General features: G+C 40.7%; 2 protein-coding genes across 10 annotated transcripts in view; one reads left to right on the plus strand and one right to left on the minus strand.

Annotated features, from left to right (window-relative positions):
- Window positions 1-12,721, plus strand: part of ptpn22 (protein tyrosine phosphatase non-receptor type 22) — an 18,733-nt gene extending 6,012 nt beyond the window's left edge. The window contains exons 5-26 of one of the 9 annotated variants that reach the window (XM_029426106.1): window positions 984-1,022; window positions 1,235-1,306; window positions 1,497-1,556; window positions 1,794-1,936; window positions 5,332-5,398; window positions 5,483-5,560; window positions 5,694-5,801; window positions 6,688-7,192; window positions 7,270-7,350; window positions 7,805-7,882; window positions 8,007-8,078; window positions 8,508-8,629; window positions 8,814-8,841; window positions 9,365-9,442; window positions 9,585-9,653; window positions 9,733-9,854; window positions 9,975-10,002; window positions 11,293-11,355; window positions 11,538-11,641; window positions 11,724-11,754; window positions 11,842-11,922; window positions 12,249-12,721. In XM_029426106.1, coding sequence (XP_029281966.1) covers window positions 984-1,022; window positions 1,235-1,306; window positions 1,497-1,556; window positions 1,794-1,936; window positions 5,332-5,398; window positions 5,483-5,560; window positions 5,694-5,801; window positions 6,688-7,192; window positions 7,270-7,350; window positions 7,805-7,882; window positions 8,007-8,078; window positions 8,508-8,629; window positions 8,814-8,841; window positions 9,365-9,442; window positions 9,585-9,653; window positions 9,733-9,854; window positions 9,975-10,002; window positions 11,293-11,355; window positions 11,538-11,641; window positions 11,724-11,754; window positions 11,842-11,922; window positions 12,249-12,385 — 2,166 coding nt within the window. In that variant the 3' untranslated portion in view covers window positions 12,386-12,721. Of the gene's footprint in view, window positions 1-983; window positions 1,023-1,234; window positions 1,307-1,496; window positions 1,557-1,793; window positions 1,937-5,331; window positions 5,399-5,482; window positions 5,561-5,693; window positions 5,802-6,687; window positions 7,193-7,269; window positions 7,351-7,804; window positions 7,883-8,006; window positions 8,079-8,507; window positions 8,630-8,813; window positions 8,842-9,364; window positions 9,443-9,584; window positions 9,654-9,732; window positions 9,855-9,974; window positions 10,003-11,289; window positions 11,356-11,537; window positions 11,755-11,841; window positions 11,923-12,157 lie in introns of all 9 variants that reach the window. The other 8 variants (XM_029426102.1, XM_029426107.1, XM_029426108.1 and 5 more) reach the window with 8 other exon arrangements.
- rsbn1 (round spermatid basic protein 1) overlaps window positions 12,677-17,500 on the minus strand; it is a 7,055-nt gene continuing 2,231 nt past the window's right edge. The window contains exons 3-7 of the mRNA XM_029426111.1: window positions 17,005-17,142; window positions 16,385-16,527; window positions 15,903-16,070; window positions 14,936-15,044; window positions 12,677-14,482 (exon numbers count right to left, since the gene is read on the minus strand). Coding sequence (XP_029281971.1) covers window positions 13,985-14,482; window positions 14,936-15,044; window positions 15,903-16,070; window positions 16,385-16,527; window positions 17,005-17,142 — 1,056 coding nt within the window. The 3' untranslated portion in view covers window positions 12,677-13,984. The remainder of the gene's footprint in view (window positions 14,483-14,935; window positions 15,045-15,902; window positions 16,071-16,384; window positions 16,528-17,004; window positions 17,143-17,500) is intronic.

The following is a 17,500-nucleotide window of genomic DNA, read 5'->3' on the forward strand; positions in this document are numbered from 1 at the left end:
GTACTACTACTACTAGTACTACTAATACTCATAAAACTACTACTACTACTACTACTACTACTAATACTAATACTACCAGTACCAATACTACTACCAGTACTACTACTACTAGTACTACTAATACTACTAAAACTACCAGTACTACTACTACTACTAATACTCATAAAACTACTACTACTAGTACTACTAATACTACCAGTACCACTACTACTACTACCAGTACTACTACTACTAGTACTACTAAAACTACCAGTACTACTACTAGAACCACTAATACTACTAATACTACCAGTACTACTACTACTACTACTACTAGTATAACTAATACTCATAAAACTACTACTACTACTACTACTACTACTACTACTACTACTAATACTAATACTAACAGTACCACTACTACTACTCGTATAACTAATACTACCAGTACTACTACTACTACTACTACTACTACTACTACTACTACTACTACTACTACTACTAGTACTACTACTACTACTAATACTCATAAAACTACTACTACTACTACTGCTACTACTACTACTACTACTACTACTACTAATACTCATAAAACTACTACTAGTACTACTACTACTACTACTACTACTACTACTACTACTCATAAAACTACTACTAGTACTACTACTACTACTACTACTACTACTACTACTACCAGTACTACTACTACTACTACTACTACTACTACCAGTACTACTACTACTACTACTACTCAGCTATTCCCTAAAGAAAGTATGTGTATTCTGTCGGCCTCGTGTTAAACGAAGACGTTTCCGTGTCGGCGTTTAAGATTCTTGATTTGTGATTCGCAGCTCAGATTATTCTGGATTATTGATTGAAATGTTGTTTGAACATTAATTGTGTGAAGTCAGCGTGTGACGCTCTCCACACTGTGAGCTTGAGGTACAAATAATAAAAGAGCTCTTAGGTTACATTAACTGACCTTTGAACTCTCGTGTCTGCAGGTCGTGGTGATGGCCTGTCGAGAAGTTGAGATGGGAAAGGTAACTAGATCTACGTTTCCATATTCTACTTGTTCCTCAACAGACCAACTGCTTCACGTTGTTCACATAGCATCAATACTTCTGTGTGTACCTTCATAAACCACCACACCAGGTCAACGCATGTGTTTGTTTAAAGCGGAGATCGAAGCCGTTTCTTTTTATTTGTGTGAAATGTGAAATGTGACGACAACTTTTGCTTTTGTTCTGTGCAGAAGAAGTGTGAGCGCTACTGGCCACAGAAACAAGAGCAGCCGTTCTTCTGTGAGCCTTTCTCAGTTTACTGCGTGAGTATTTTTAATCTCACACTTCCTATTTTGAGGGGTTCAGTTTTCCAGACCATATGCTGACATTACAAAGTCACTATCTTCACACAGCATCTGTGTCAGACACCTGTACTATTATTAACAATACACAAGATGTTCACAAGAACAAGTCGTGACCTTAAAGACGCACTGCTGCTGACTTTGTTTTCAGGATTCTGAGGAAAATAAAGGAGATTATCTGACAAGGACGTTAAGGGTGATTTATGGCAACGTAAGTAGTGTTTGTACTTCTACTCTGAGAAGAACTGGAGATTATCAGATGACATTGTTGTGTTCTGCAACACAGACGACAGGCAGTTGTTGAAATCTCATTTAGCTTTCACGATGATACCGTAGCAAACCACAAGATAACTGGTCTCATTATTAAAAGTGCTCTGAAAAGAGGCTTGCATTGTTATTGTCTACAATGCTTTTATTATTTGTACCTCAAATATTTATTTTTTTCCAGTGTAGCCGAACTGTGAAACAGCTGCACTACTTCAACTGGCCCGATCACGGCGTGCCAGACTCCATCCCTCCCATCCTGGACATGTTGCACGAGATGCGGTCCTACCAAGCCCACGACGACGTCCCCTTTTGCATCCACTGCAGGTCAGGCTTCCCTGAAGAATTTAATTCTACTTAATTCTCCTTCAAATGCAACCTTGAGCCATGAGTTAGGAATAGCATCGGCCTCGTTTGAGCCTGTTTGCATATAAATAATTAGAAAGCTTTCTTTTAAATATAAATCGGGCAATCTGTAATGATAAAAGCGTTTAGTTTAAATGTCTGGAAAGGCCTTCGACTGGTTGCACTTTGATTAAAGTTGTTCAAACATGCTTCAGATACTTCTTAATATTTGGTCCACTATTCTCACTGTACAGGCTCCCAATGGGCCGAATTATACAACGACACGGGGGAGTTTCATCGCTATGCAGACGACACACAATTGTATTTTAGACCAACAGTATAAATTGTTTGATTGCTTAAAGAGTATTACACTTGGATGACTGTTTTAAATTAAATAAGGATGTAAGAGAGAGTATAGTTATTGACGCTGAATCAAAGAAATACTTAAAACTCACGCAGAACCTTGCAAAACCTTAACCAAAACCAGTCAAATGCTGCACATTACAACCATGTTTGTTTAGAAATATTGTTCCTAGTGTACAAGGTTCTGAATGGTTTAGCACCTCCAGACGTATGTATGTATATTCCTGAAAGTATTCACCCTCAAAATGTCTGTGTTACCTTGAATTTGTGAAGAATTAGAGCATGAAGTGTAATAAATATGTAGGTTTTAGTGTTTGTTACAAATGGTCATTATGGGGATGAAATATCCCTTTAAGTCTAATATTTAAAATCTTGCTTTAAGGTTGTTTCTTGCTGCCTCGCATATGTCATTGAAATATTTTATTTTACTACTTATTTTTAAAGTATAAATTGATTGTTTGCAACTTTTAATCAGTTAAAAAAGGACTTTTAATGTAAGTATATGCAGTAAAGCATCTTGTGTATCATCGTGATTAGTGACAGTCAGGGCTCTTTTGTTTTTTGAAACCAAATACTTTTGTACTATGAGTATTTACTAAGAGTATGTCCTGTGGGCCTCATGTATCTGTCCCGACCACTACTTGAGACATCCGAGGTTAGTCACCACCTCTTTTCTTTAAAACAGGAAGTGTGCGTAGGCGGGTAGCCAACGAGCCACCAGGTTGTGTGCGCAGTTCCCCTCACTTTTTCAAGCTCTTACACTTTGGTTGAGTTTTTTTTCACATCCACCTATTTACTGAAACTCTCTCTCACACGCACCTGCTTGTTTTGGAGCAGTGTGCGGCCTTCGTGTGTGTGTGTGTGCTTTTGTTTGGTTTATCTGTTGTTTTTACTGGAAACTGTGCAGGACTTTGTTTAATAGCAGAGGAACTGAAATAACACGGATGATGCACAAAGACTGAGTTGATTTGAAAGTGCATTGAAGCAAATATAATATTGTAACTGATCGTTTGGCTTTCTATATGTGGCACATTTTGTTTAGAACACTAAGTAACTAACAGTTCTGTGTACTTTAAGCAGTGGCGGGCCGTTCTCTTCTCACGATGTCTATCTTTTCTTGAAAGGTTCGTCTTGAAAATGGCGTTGTAATTATATCTGCGACCACATCGACGTCTTCTCCTCCTTCAGCCATTGTGGGTTGAAAACAAACAGCTTGTAGAAATCTACACAAATTAGCTTGTTCAAAGTTAGCTAACTCTGCATAGCTCTGCCTCTCAATAGTGCGTATCCAATCAAAAGACGTGGACGTGCTGACGTTATCATACGCCTGCTAGCTGGCCCCAGTGTCCCCAACTCGAAATCTGATCGGTTAACGCCACAGTTTTGTCTCCGTTCACTTTAAGCGACACTGTTGCTTCTGAAGGCCTCAGGGCAGATCTCTTGGACCCTGGCAACACATCATGGCTGAAATATGATTGGATAAAAGCTCTAACATAAAGGCCAGACCTCCAAATCTCCATCTGAGGCTGGAAGCAGCGCAACCAAGAGGAAAGCTATGAAAGGAAGAGAATAGACTATGGGGAATAATTTAATAAAAATATATAAAAATTAAATTTATATTCTGATGATGTTTAGGCCAGCAGAGAAGGCCTTGCTGGCCCTGACGGCCCACCACTGACTTTAAGTAACTCCTGATACGAATACTGTGGAGAAAGGCACCATGACGTGCACACACCCTTTTGAGGATGTGGCAAGTGAGCTTTTCTGGACTATGAAAATTTTAGTCCAGATACGTCCAACTTTTCATCAGATCGGATCTGAAAAGTGAACGTATACAGATACGCATGTTTAACCTGTTGATATCGTACCACTTACTTATACAAAATGTATCAGACGAATACCCAACAAATGCATAACGTATACAAAAATATGGTGTATACAAAATATCGGCAACACGCTGGTGTACGCTGATATAAGGTATAAGTAGTATTCGTTAAGAGCTCGCTGTGTTACGCTGGGGTGCGTTGTTGAACGCTGATGTTTTGAGCATGTTTAAAATTACCGGACGTACCCGACGTGTGCTTCATAAGATATGCAGACGTTACGTTAGACATACGTGAATATGGAATACGTACTTGAATACTTACCTACGTAAATATAGTACGTGAATACTTACCTACGTAAATACAGCACGTGAATACTTACCTACGTAAATATAGTACGTGAATACCTACATGAATACCTACATGACTACATTAGAGGTACGTTAGATATAGGCTACGTCGGCTGACGGTGACTCCTACAGCCAGTTTATTGATAATGAGTGGATACCCTATTCCTACCCGATGTTAAGATGATGCCTGACGACGGAGTAACTTATTAAACGTGTTTCTACAGTACAGCTAGCGTTCAGCATGTTAGCCGTTCTCCAGCATCAGCATGACGTGAACCAGACGGCACTTTTCCAGCTCCGTTGTCCAGACGCTCTGATACGTTTAGAATAAGTAAGTGATACGCTATCAATGTTTGACATGCGTATAATAATTTGTTATGTATTCGTTATGTATACGTCAGCTACAACACCGCTGTGGAAAAGTTGGACGTATTTGTACTCTGACACATTTTTAGCTACTATTCATATACGCCGGCTTGTTTCTGCCATACGGAGCTGTGTATGTCTGGCGTGTTCGGCGTAACGTCCGCATCCTTCAAACGATGACAACTTACCCTTAATTTATATCAACGTATTGCCGATATTTCGTATGCGCCGGCATACGTTTCTGTCATACGGACATGTGTGGCAGGACCTTAAATTAGGAGTTGAGCTTTTAAACCTGCTTCGAGCAGATGGGTGCGGTTATGACAATGTACAATGAGCACCAGAAAATCAAGATAAACATGACACTGTTTAAAATTCTGTTGCCAAATAGGATCATAGTTGACGCCTGCTTGCACTTTTCTCCGGCTAATAATAATCTGAGTAATCGTGTGTGCCTCTTTGTTGCTGTGTGTAGTGCCGGCTGTGGGAGAACAGGAGCCCTGTGTGTCATCGACTACACCTGGAACCTGCTGAAGAAGCAGGTGAGATCCTCAGAGCGTCCCGCTCGTTCTCTTTGTGAAGGCAGATTTGAGAGATTTAAACGGTGTTTGTGTGCTTGTATTTAGATGATCTCTCCAGATTTCAATATCTACGACATAGTTCAAAACATGAGAACCCAGAGGCCCTCAGTGGTTCAAACCAAGGTAACAAATCTTCTCACAATCAGAGCCACAGTTCAGACAATTCCTCACGTCAGCTGCTTCTTTCTATCAAGGATCTTGTGATGATTTATGTTTGGTGTGTCATGCCTCAGGGCTGTGTCACCTAACAGAGCAGGTTTTTGTTGTTTCACCTCAGGAACAATATGAGCTGGTGTACAGAACCATCAGGCTGCTGTTTGAGAGATATCTGCAGTGGGTGGAGGCAGAGACCCGCAGACATGAGGTGAGCGTCCTGAAACACAGCTCATCTGAGAGGAAAATCAGACAAATGAACTCTGAGGGTTGTGTCAATAATACTTACCTTAGTTTAGTTTATTTGAAGAAGATATGGTGTGGAGGTGTTACATAAAGCTTCCTAAAATACACAAAAACAAAAACAGGGCAAGCCGTTTAAAGGCATCATAAACACAAGGAGTTAGAGATTTGTTTGACTGTAAGGGAATCTGTATTTTACCAGAAGTTATGTACGATATACTGACGATAACCGTGATAAATTAATATATATTATAAATAATAAATACATTATTATAAATAATATATCAATATAATAAATAATATATATATATATATATATATATATATAAATATTATAAATAATAATATATATTTATATATATAAATATGAATATAATAAATTATATATATATATAAATATAAATATTATAAATAATAAATAAATGATTATAAATAATAATATATATAAATTGAAATATTCTAAATAATTAATTAATTAATAATATTAAATAATTTCTCTTTGTACAGTTATAGTAACAGACCCTCTGTCCACATTTATTCACTCGTATTTTGAATCCAATTAATAAAAAAAAATAAAAAGACAAAACACACAAAGAAATAAGTTTAAGATCAATTAATTGCATTATTATTATTATTATTATTATTATTATTATTATTATTATTATTATTATTATTATTATTATTATTATTATTATTATTATTATAATTGTCTATAGATATCACGAAAATATTGTTATTGTGAATTCTTCTGGCCCGAATATTTACATATTGTAAATAAACATTTTTGCAGAGCATCACATTTAAATGCACTTTTCCTTCATTTACTAAAAGCGGTTTGTTACTCACTCCGTCAGATGGCGATGGTCCCGTCCACGATCACGCCCGACCCTGAGAGCGAGCTGTCTGACCTCAGTGACGAGCTGGATTTGCTGCCACACTTCCAGCACCTGCTCGGCGAGGAGTGGGACGTTTCACCACAGCTCCGCTCCGACCTGCCTTCTGCTGCAGAACATCACATTGCCTTGCGAGCCATGGACTTGCAGAGGGAGCAGGAGCAGTGGCGCCTACATCCTGAGGCTCTGACCTCCACTCAGGAGCTGCAGGAAGGACCCAGGAGCCCGAGAGCAGTAGAGGAGAAGATCCAGCAGAGCGACATACCGTCGATGAACCCCTCACCTTTCCCAGTGGTGGCAGCAGCCATCTGTCTGATGGTGGAAGACCCCTACTTTGACACTCCCATAGGCTCCCCTTCATCCCAGGAGGCCGCGCTGGACGCCACACTGTGGACAGTTAGCTCCACGGTCAGCGCGCCCTCACTACTTCTGAACGACCTGGAGCTGCACTCTGCTGCAGGTAAAGGTGAGTCCAGAGTACAGACACAACAGAGAGCAGAGTTTCACTTTATAGATGTTTGTATTAACTGATGTGTTTTGTAGATCCTGGTCATAGCGATGAGGAGGATCCTCCTCCTCTACCTCAACGAACCCCTGAATCCTTTGAGATGGCTGCGGCTGCAGGTTGGTGTTCTCCGTGTAGATATACAGCAGAACATTTGGAATAGTTGCGACCACGTATGTGAATGTGTTCATGGACGTAGCTTTTGTTTCAACATTAACAGCGACACATATAAAGCTGGGTGTCCTTTTGAGTGTCACATATTTCCTTCATTCTGCGGAATTCTTATGCACTAAATAATGATGGAAATGTCTTTAATTCTGTAAAGGAAAGCACACAATTCAAAGTATAATGGCATATAATGCGTCAGTTATGAGGACAACTTCAGGTATTTAAAAAGTGGTAGATCCCTACACACACTTGACCTCCATGCTCCACTTCAGCCTCCTATAGCGCCAACACTGTGGAGGGGACATTTTGATGGCTTCCCTGTTATATTAATCTTACAATGTGCTAATATACTTCAGAGGATATACACAATATATATATATAACATGTTATGATTGTGTCTTTCAGAGCACTCGGATCCGTCTCAAAGGTTGATGGTTATCATTCCACCCAACGCTGCCGCGGAGGCTGTCAGGGAGTTGGGAGGTGAGAACAAATCTGAAACTTTGTTAATGCCACATCTATATTGTTAAAGTTGTGAGTCTTTGTTGTTGAAATGCTGAATAAAATCTCCTTAAATAACTAAGATACTTTTTTCCTTTTCTCTCAGGTAATCCCCCCTCACCTGTCCCCCCACTTCCAGAGAGAACCCCTGAGTCCTTTGAGTTTGGCCTCGATCAAGGTGACTCCATAATATCATCATTTAATATAAAATGATTTTTTTTCAATGTCTGATTTTTTGCTTTTGCGTTACTTTATTTCTATTTTTATGACAATACAATAAAAAAAAAGAAAAGAAAATACATAAAAAGAAAGAAAAAATATATAATTTAAAAATAATAATATATAATAATAATAATAAATAAATAAACAAACAAATAAACAAACAAACTAATAATTCAATTCAATTCAATAAAAGAATACAATTAAATAAATAACAACATTTTCTATGGTAATTCTCATATATTTTGTGAAGCATTTTGTCACCTTGTAAGTTCTATATAAATACAGTTATTATACGATAAACATCTTTTTAAAAAAACAACACTTATTTAGAATTTTAGGTTTTACTTACAAATGTTCTAATTAAATGTATTCTTATACCTTTCAGCTCCCGTAGAGCAGAGGTCGGAGGTCACGCCGGCAGTGAACCTGAGCAGAATAGGAAAGTCTTCAGAGTGGTCCACTGCCTCGGCCTCTCACACCGACACCAAACCCTGGCTCAGGAGTAAGGTACGGATAAACGACGTGCGACTTCCTGTAGGTCAGAGTCTGAAAGATGATTCAACATCGAATGAAGTCAGAATCTGTGTGGCACAAACTTCCGCTCACTGATACATACGTGAGACTGTTATCTCTTTTCCTCTCCTGGGTCTCTGATGGTGATGTAACAGCAACATTTCTCTCTTTCTTGTAGAGTATGAAAGCAAAAATGACCTTCACAGGTAAGAGTATAATGTTTTATAATAACACAATGTTCAGGGCTCGATACTAATGAACTGACTGATTAATTATGTGCCGTGTTGAAGAGTAACGAGCTAAATTAGAAAAACGTAATTGTAAAATAAAAAGCTTGTATGCAGAATAAAACATTCATTTTATTGAAGAACCTTTAATAGAAGTTTGACAGTAAGGTAATAAGTTACTTTGATGAAACCTCAAGACATAATTATTTCCATTGTGGATTTAATATGTTATTATCTTTATGTATTTGAATTGTTATTAAAAGTTTAGTGCATACTATAGCAAAGCATTTTATTTCATCATTGCGATCATTTTTGTTCTTTTGTTGTTTTACTGTCTTAATTTGTGCAGCACTTTAATTTACATAACTTATTACATCTTAAACAAGTAATCTGTAACCTTTTACATTTCTAAAGTGACCTTCCCGACGTGTGTAATCATATGACGTACGACACTCAACATATACTATGTGTAATATTACTGCACGTGTGGTCATTTCTCCAGTAACACATCCTGAGGTTGCATCATCTCCGACCCCCCACCCTCACTGCCCCCCTCTGACTCCTCCGCTGCTTCCTCAAAGTAAGCAGATGATCCGCACACACACACACACACTTCTGTGCACGTCACTTCAAACGTGTAGAATCATAACACACACAGAAAAGACACCATTGAAGTGTCATTATATGGATTGTGACGTGTGGATTATGTGTTGGTGGTGCAGCCGAGGAGAGCCTGACTCCTCCGCTTCCTGACAGAACACCCGAGTCCTTCGTCCTCCCCACCGAAGAGCGTGAGTTCACCTCCCACAGCAGACGCACGTGGAGCTCGTGCTGCGGCGCTCTTATCTAAGTGACATGCTCTTTTCCCAGCAGTTCAGGAGAAACCCTTCCCTCTGACATCACGGCCCCCGCCTCAGGTCGGCCTGTCCTCCGAGTGGGACGGCACCGCTCAGCCGAAGAGATTCCTCGATGTTGTGATGAGCAGGAGCAAGGTAGTGACCTCTGACCTGGGGGGTTACAGTGTGACCCTTTACTCTGCTTACTGCTCTTACATTCAGTCATCAGTCAATCGATGAGACGTTTACATTTTCTTTATTTAAATGTTCCCTCAGAGCGTTCGAGCGAAAGGTTCCAGACAAGGTGAGATATTTCCTCTCACTAGAGACTCTACATGAGCCTTAAGGACTAAGAATAATCTCTTCGTGTGAATTAGGAGAAGCTGAGAATGAATCACATTTCTGTCGAGTCCTGTTCACACAGGAAACAGAAATGAGTCAGTGTTTCCATTGAGACCAAACACACACAGACCAACACACACAGACTAACACACACAGACTAACACAGACAGACTAACACAGACAGACTAACACAGACTAACACAGACTAACACACACAGACCAACACACACAGACTAACACAGACTAACACAGACTAACACAGACTAACACAGTCTAACACAGACTAACACACACAGACCAACACACACAGACTAACACACACAGACTAACACACACAGACTAACACAGACAGACTAACACAGACAGACTAACACAGACTAACACAGACTAACACACACAGACTAACACACACAGACTAACACAGACTAACACAGACTAACACAGTCTAACACAGACTAACACACACAGACTAACACACACAGACTAACACACACAGAAACACAGACTAACACAGACAGACTAACACACACAGACTAACACAGACAGACTAACACAGACAGACTAACACAGACTAACACAGACAGTCCAACACAGACAGACTAACACAGACTAACACACACAGACTAACAAACACAGACTAACACAAACAGACTAACACACACAGACTAACACAGACAGACTAACACACACAGACTAACACAGACAGACTAACACAGACTAACACAGACAGACTAACACAGACAGACTAACACAGACAGACTAACACAGACTAACACAGACAGACTAACACAGACTAACACAGACAGTCTAACACAGACAGACTAACACAGACTAACACACACAGACTAACACAGACTAACACAGACAGACTAACACAGACAGACTAACACACACAGACTAACACAGACAGACTAACACACACAGACTAACAGACAGACTAACACAGACTAACACAGACAGACTAACACAGACAGACTAACACAGACTAACACAGACAGACTAACACACAGACTAACACAGACTAACACAGACAGACTAACACAGACTAACACAGACTAACACAGACAGACTAACACAGACTAACACAGACAGACTAACACAGACTAACACAGACAGTCTAACACAGACAGACTAACACAGACTAACACACACAGACTTCACCTTTACACTTTAGTTAAGTTTACTTTATGATTAATGCAAACATTGTGCCTATAGGAGCTGCACTTTATCTCTCGTTGTGTTTCTGCAGTAGAGCCCCTGACTGCGTTCTGGCAGCTCGCTCCACCTGCTGTGGCCGTGGCTGGAGCAGGAAGTGGTGAGAAGTTACAGACATTAGAGGGGCTGCACTCTGTACAGCACACTAGTTTACTTATTAAATAAACATATGCATGATCCTGTATTATAATACATACTCAGCTCATCTAATAATATTGTCATTTCTCACAAAGCTTTATGTAACAGCACATTGGGGTCATTTCACTTGTGTGTGTGTGTCAGCAGCAGCGGGGCAGCAGGATGTGCAGTGCAGACCCTCCCTGAACCCTGACACGTCAGGAAACAAATCGGAGAAGAGAGATGAGAAGGGTGTATCTCGATCGAGGGTAACGCACGAGCTGCACACAACTAATACTTAAACACATTGTAGAGTAGCCAACTGAACTGGTGTTTGTTTCTTTTGTCCAGAGTCTCAAGCTTTTTAGACACAAACAGAAACGTAAGTGACGCTGAATTACATTTAAATCAATGAATGTACTGATGTTTATAATAAAAGGACTAACATGTTTAAAAACTGTATTTTCAGCTAAAACTGCACCTCCACCGCCTGTCACTCAACCTGGAACATCACCTCCATCAAACGGAGCCTCGTCAGTGTTCAAACTCGGTAGGTCAGCGTGACGTTAACGTTTCATACAAGGTGACATGATTTGTACGTGTTGCAGAAGATGCATCATATGCACATCATGTGGGTGTCGGGCTTTCTAGAGCAGCGCACGTTTAGTCCACGCCACTAAAGTTTTATTGACAAAAAAGGATCGAAATGTAATCAATAAAACTTTAATGTGCATATTATATTGTCCTAATATACATTTCTATGACTCCATCTTCCTCTTCCACAGGATTTGGGATCCGTTTTAGAAAGCCAAAAGGCCCGCGGACTTATCCCGAGACCTGGGTTTGATATTTACAGTCACTGCTGTTCTGCTACAGATGATCAACATGACGCAGAGCTACAGGACTCGGACAGCTGGGAGTTTATTACGAGTCTCGCACACGAGTGGACGTGCAAAGCACCGAAGTGCCTTGTGCCCAGCCCTGCACTCTGTGCAGAAGATCAACTACAGTGAAGTGGAGATTAATCATCTAATTAATGGACAGCCACGTGGACCAATGACTTGAATGTTTAATTAAAACCTGTCTGAGCCTGGAGGATGACGTGCTTTACGGAGGAGGGCAGTGACAGGTGTAATGCTTGAAGCAGTGCTGTCACACATAATGTATGAGGATTATATTTTGTTATGAATGTGTGTGTGTTTGTGCTTTTGGCATGAAATAAGAAACATGGGTTTAACATTGTATCTGCAAACTGCGTTTCATCCATCTGTAGTTTTTAAGAGAGGTACAGAGAATGTGATGTATACCGGTTACACACAGAATTATTTATTAAAAAAATATAGAAAGTCTATGCTTTGTCATTTTTTCCCTACTTAACACGACTGAAGCACATCGACACCAGATCTCTAGCGTCTGTCATTTATCATCCAGGACTTTAAAACAAGTACAAACATTAACAACACAACACACAGGACTAAAGGCTCATGTGACGACAAACTATAACAAACTTTCTGCTTCCTGAATAACATCTCATGCGTACGGAAGAGGATTAGGGACACACGTGGGAAAAGATTTGAGTTCTGATCTCAGATTTCTGTAATGCAAATGCAATAAATTTGATTTATTACACTTTTAACAGGTTACTACAGTGACCTTCCCATCTATATGTGCTGCTTGCGTTTTAAAAAATAGACTCAAATATATAACATTTTTAGAAATTAGGGCTACGTGTAAAAAAAAAGAAAAAAGTTGAAAGTCAGAATTCTGAGATTAAATTTAATTTGAGTTCTGACTTTAATCTCAAATACATTTTTCACATGCAGCTTTAATCGTCTTCCATAAGTACGTATGATGTAGCAGCGCGCGCACACACACACACACACACACACACACACACACACACACACACACGGCTAAAACAAAAAGGTGAGGATGAATTTAAAGGAAGTGAAAAATGACTTGAGTGACAGGATCCACATATTCTCCACATTATATTTACAAACCAAATTCTGAAGACAAAGTCCACACCTGAAGGATGCCATTAATCTTCTCATCATTTAGAGGCGCTGCTGTAAGTAGATAATAACCTTAAATATCCATCACTGGTTCATGTGTTGAGCTCAATCTTAAGAAAATAAATACAATATCAAAAACAGTATCAACAGTAAGAAAAGAGCGGCTGTATAAAACGCTTTTCAAATAAAGAACTGTGCAAACAGCAACTTATATAACTTATTACAAGTCTCAAGCCAAAAGGAAAAGAAAAGAGTCATCTTGATGTTCCTCCGTTTACTGCAACAAGAAGTTGTGAGTTAGATCCTCAATCTATGGAACTGAGTGGACTGTATCTTCTGACAAAACTTTATAATATCAGAATCAGATTGCAGAGAAATCATATATTATGTCCACCAGACGTCATTCTTCCATGAAATACAAATAGAAACAGCAGAGCAGGAACATACAATTAAAAATGTTTCTCGAACAGTAATAAAAATAATTCAACATTTCAGTTATTAAATACCAAAGTCTCATCAAACCATAAACACTCAGGAACATTAAACCAACACTTAATCATTTATTCCTGATTGACACGTGAGTTTTTACAGAGACCTTCATTTAGTGAACTCTGCAGAGCGGCCGAGAGCTTTGTGGACCGCTTCCACGGAGAGGTGGCGAGCCTGGTACGTCGGGGGCCGGTGAGCAGATTTGGTGGGCTGTGGAGGGGCCGGCTGCGGCTCCTGAGGGGGGGTGGCTGGCCTCTGGAACTCTGGTTCGTCCGTGTTGGCCACGCCACCTTGGATGTCGTCTCCCTGACGTTGTGCACAGGGGGTCACGCTGGGGTCCGGCCCGGCGGCGGAGGAGAAGGAGAAGCGGCCCGAGGTGGGGCTCAGATCGCTGGGCCGCTGCTCCTCCCGCTCCTTCCCCTCATGGTGGTACTGTTTGAGGCGGATGTGCCAGGCCAGGCTGCAGACCGCAGACACCGTCTTAAACTGGTGGATGACGTTCCTCGGGATGAAGTAGATGTCGTCGTCACAGAGCTGCACGCGCGCATAGCGGATGCCCTCCCTCCGCAGCTGGTTCAGCTTCGCATCGTCCACCCACTGGACGCACTGCAGGAGACACGCGGACCTTTCATGTTAGGAGCTTTAACATCTTCATACTGACAACTAACTATTCATCTCACCTCCAGAACAACAACAAACCCTAGCAACACCAACAACAATGATAATAATAATAATAATAATAATAATAATAATAATAATAATAATAATAATAATAATAATAATAATAATAATAATAATAATAAACCATAAGCCTGGCAACATCTAAAACCACAACAACAATAATCAGAAACATTCCTTGTAACACACAACAGGGAGCGTTACATCATTTATGGACTTTGGAAACTTCTGAAGAGATTTAAAAATGTGACTTTAATTTGACCAATGCATATTAGCAATGGGAAAAAAAAACACAATATTTAAGCAGCTGCCTGTTGTCTAATAATCAAACAGAAATATGTGACACGCATCCTAACAGATTATGTCTGGGAGAGTTCTCACCTGAGACACCGGGGGCTCGTACAGATCCAGCTGCAGCCTGTGCACAACTTCATTAAAGTCTCCAGCGTGGAAACACACGACGTCTTTGGTGACCCGAGGCCGATTATTCCTGTAACAGTAAACACAGACTCACTGTAGAGTCCTCCCTCATCACTAACATGGTGTCACACCAACATTAATGAGTGTATCCTAACACTTTTATCAGCCTCTTCCTCTCCCAACCAGAGACCCATTCATGTCTTTTCTGTAGGGAGAGGTCGCAGGTCAACAGTATACGTCATCTGAGAGCTGTGTGTCCAGTTGTTCTGGTCATAAATCTGTAATAAACATTGTGTTTAGGTCAGGCGCCTATTCAAATGTTAAAAGCTTAGAACATTATGATAGAAGTACATGATGACCATCCTCATGCTCTATTATCATAAGTTGTCTTCTATCATTTGTAACACACATTTGGTGCCAAATTTAACCATTTTTGACATTTTGAGAATTGACAAATTACCAAATTAAAACACCAAGTCCTTAAGGAAGACAATAGTTAAACCCGTGCTGCGATGTCAAATCCTTTTGACATTTCTGCAAGAATTGCATTTTTCTGCTCAGAAGCTTATAGTCAACACGACATAGGGAAGCCATATATCCTCTGCACGCCCTCGGCCTCTAGTGTGAGGATTTATGTAGTTCCAAGACTGTTGAGGGACCCCAGCACGCAGAAACCATTTTAGAATAGGCAGAAATAACACATTTATACTGCATGCAAACAGCGGGATTATCATGAAGGCATGTTTGTGAAGGGGAGACTCGTGGGCATAGAACCCATTACCATTCAGATATAATAAACGGACCGCTGTGAATATGGCCAGTTTTTCCCCCTCGCTGAAATGTAGCCTCCTTCCCAACAAGCTAGCATGACAGCAGTGGACCGATGGATGTCTTCGGTTACGCAGTTCATATGATAACAGACACTCACCATTCTCCAAAGTGCACCGCCTTCAGCACCCCCACAGCCGCCGTGCTCTGCCAGTCGAAGCTCTGGCCCACATGGTCAGCGTGAGCCTTAGTCCGGTCCTCAAACAGAACCTCTCGCGGCTCGCTCGCTCTCGGCAGGTAGTGCAGATTCTTGATCTCGTTCATGGACCTGTAGACGGAAAGATGCGAGTGGAGACAATCGAACAATAAACTCATGATCACAACTGTGTTTGTCTACATGTCTGCAACTCTTCTATCACACAGAGTGATTGGAAGCGTGTCTGTATATTCTACGTATATTGACTATGAACCTTATTTCCATTTAATCTACCTGTGGTGGATTTATTGTAATTAGACACTAAATGTCTTTATAAAGGAATCACGCTTTCCAGCCCCGAAGAAGACAAGTGTGAGTCAAACATGTCATCCTTGTCTCAGTGTGAGTCTGAAGTGTGTAGACAGAGTACTTCCTCTCAGCTGTACCTGCGTCTCTTGAACGGAGACTTGGGCATGTCAGCTGTGGGCACCATCTGTTCCCCTGGACGCACCCACATGATCGGCCCGTCGTCACTCTGAGAGCGGCAGTCCAGCTTCAGACCGGAGAGGCTTCCCCACGGGAGAGTCATCTGTGGTGACACACACACACACACACACACACACACACACACACACACACACACACACACACACACACACACACACACACACACAAACAGTCAGTATGTTTGTGATGCACCATATAAAGACTAACTCCTGCATGTGATGGAGTTTGTGTTGAACATTGAACACGTTGGATGTTCAACACAGCGATGGAGAACACACATTAAGTTATTGCAGCGGTGTGGTGGAGGATGCACGTCCTGCTATCAGGAGGTGATTAAAGCAAAAACATTCTTCCTGCTCTGCTCTGGTTCGGGCTGTTTTATTAAACATTGTTGAGATTTATTTGTTTGCACAATAAAAGAACAACAAGAGAACAGATTGTGCAGGAGATAAGTAAAGACTGATCACAGTATTCTCGTTATATATTGCTGTGTGAGTACAAACTTTGTCTCCCAATATGTTCCTTTGAATATCAAAAAATAACAAAATCTCGCTCCGACCTTGAGAAAAGGCGACTCCTCCAGCATGTCGAGGAACTCTGGGAAGAAATCTCCGACTTCTTCGTCCACAGCTCCGACCAGGCTGATCTGCCTCATGGGTCCAGAGCGGTACGTTCCAGAACAGTAAGTCCGGCTCACCTACAACAGAAACACAGTAAACACTATATGCTAAAGGACAGTATACAGTACAGGTGTATCTGACTGCTGCTGCTTTACCAAAACTTCCTCACAAGCAGTATGTAACCTACAATATTCCACACTCCTCTAAACTACAGGTAGAATGTGCAGCCTGAAGACGCTGCAGCAGCACGTCATCGTGCATATCGGATCCTTTTTACTCTGAAAACTCCGTCACACTGATGGATTCTTTACAGGAGGATCGCTGCAGACCACAGCTTGTGAGCTTTAACACACTGTAATCCTTGTATCAGAAGCTTTTACATCTCGACTCTGCATATTGGTGTTATTGTAATATGTGAACACGGCTGTCATTAAA

Source organism: Cottoperca gobio, unplaced genomic scaffold (genome assembly GCF_900634415.1).
Source record: "Cottoperca gobio unplaced genomic scaffold, fCotGob3.1 fCotGob3_104arrow_ctg1, whole genome shotgun sequence".
NCBI lineage: Eukaryota > Metazoa > Chordata > Actinopteri > Perciformes > Bovichtidae > Cottoperca > Cottoperca gobio.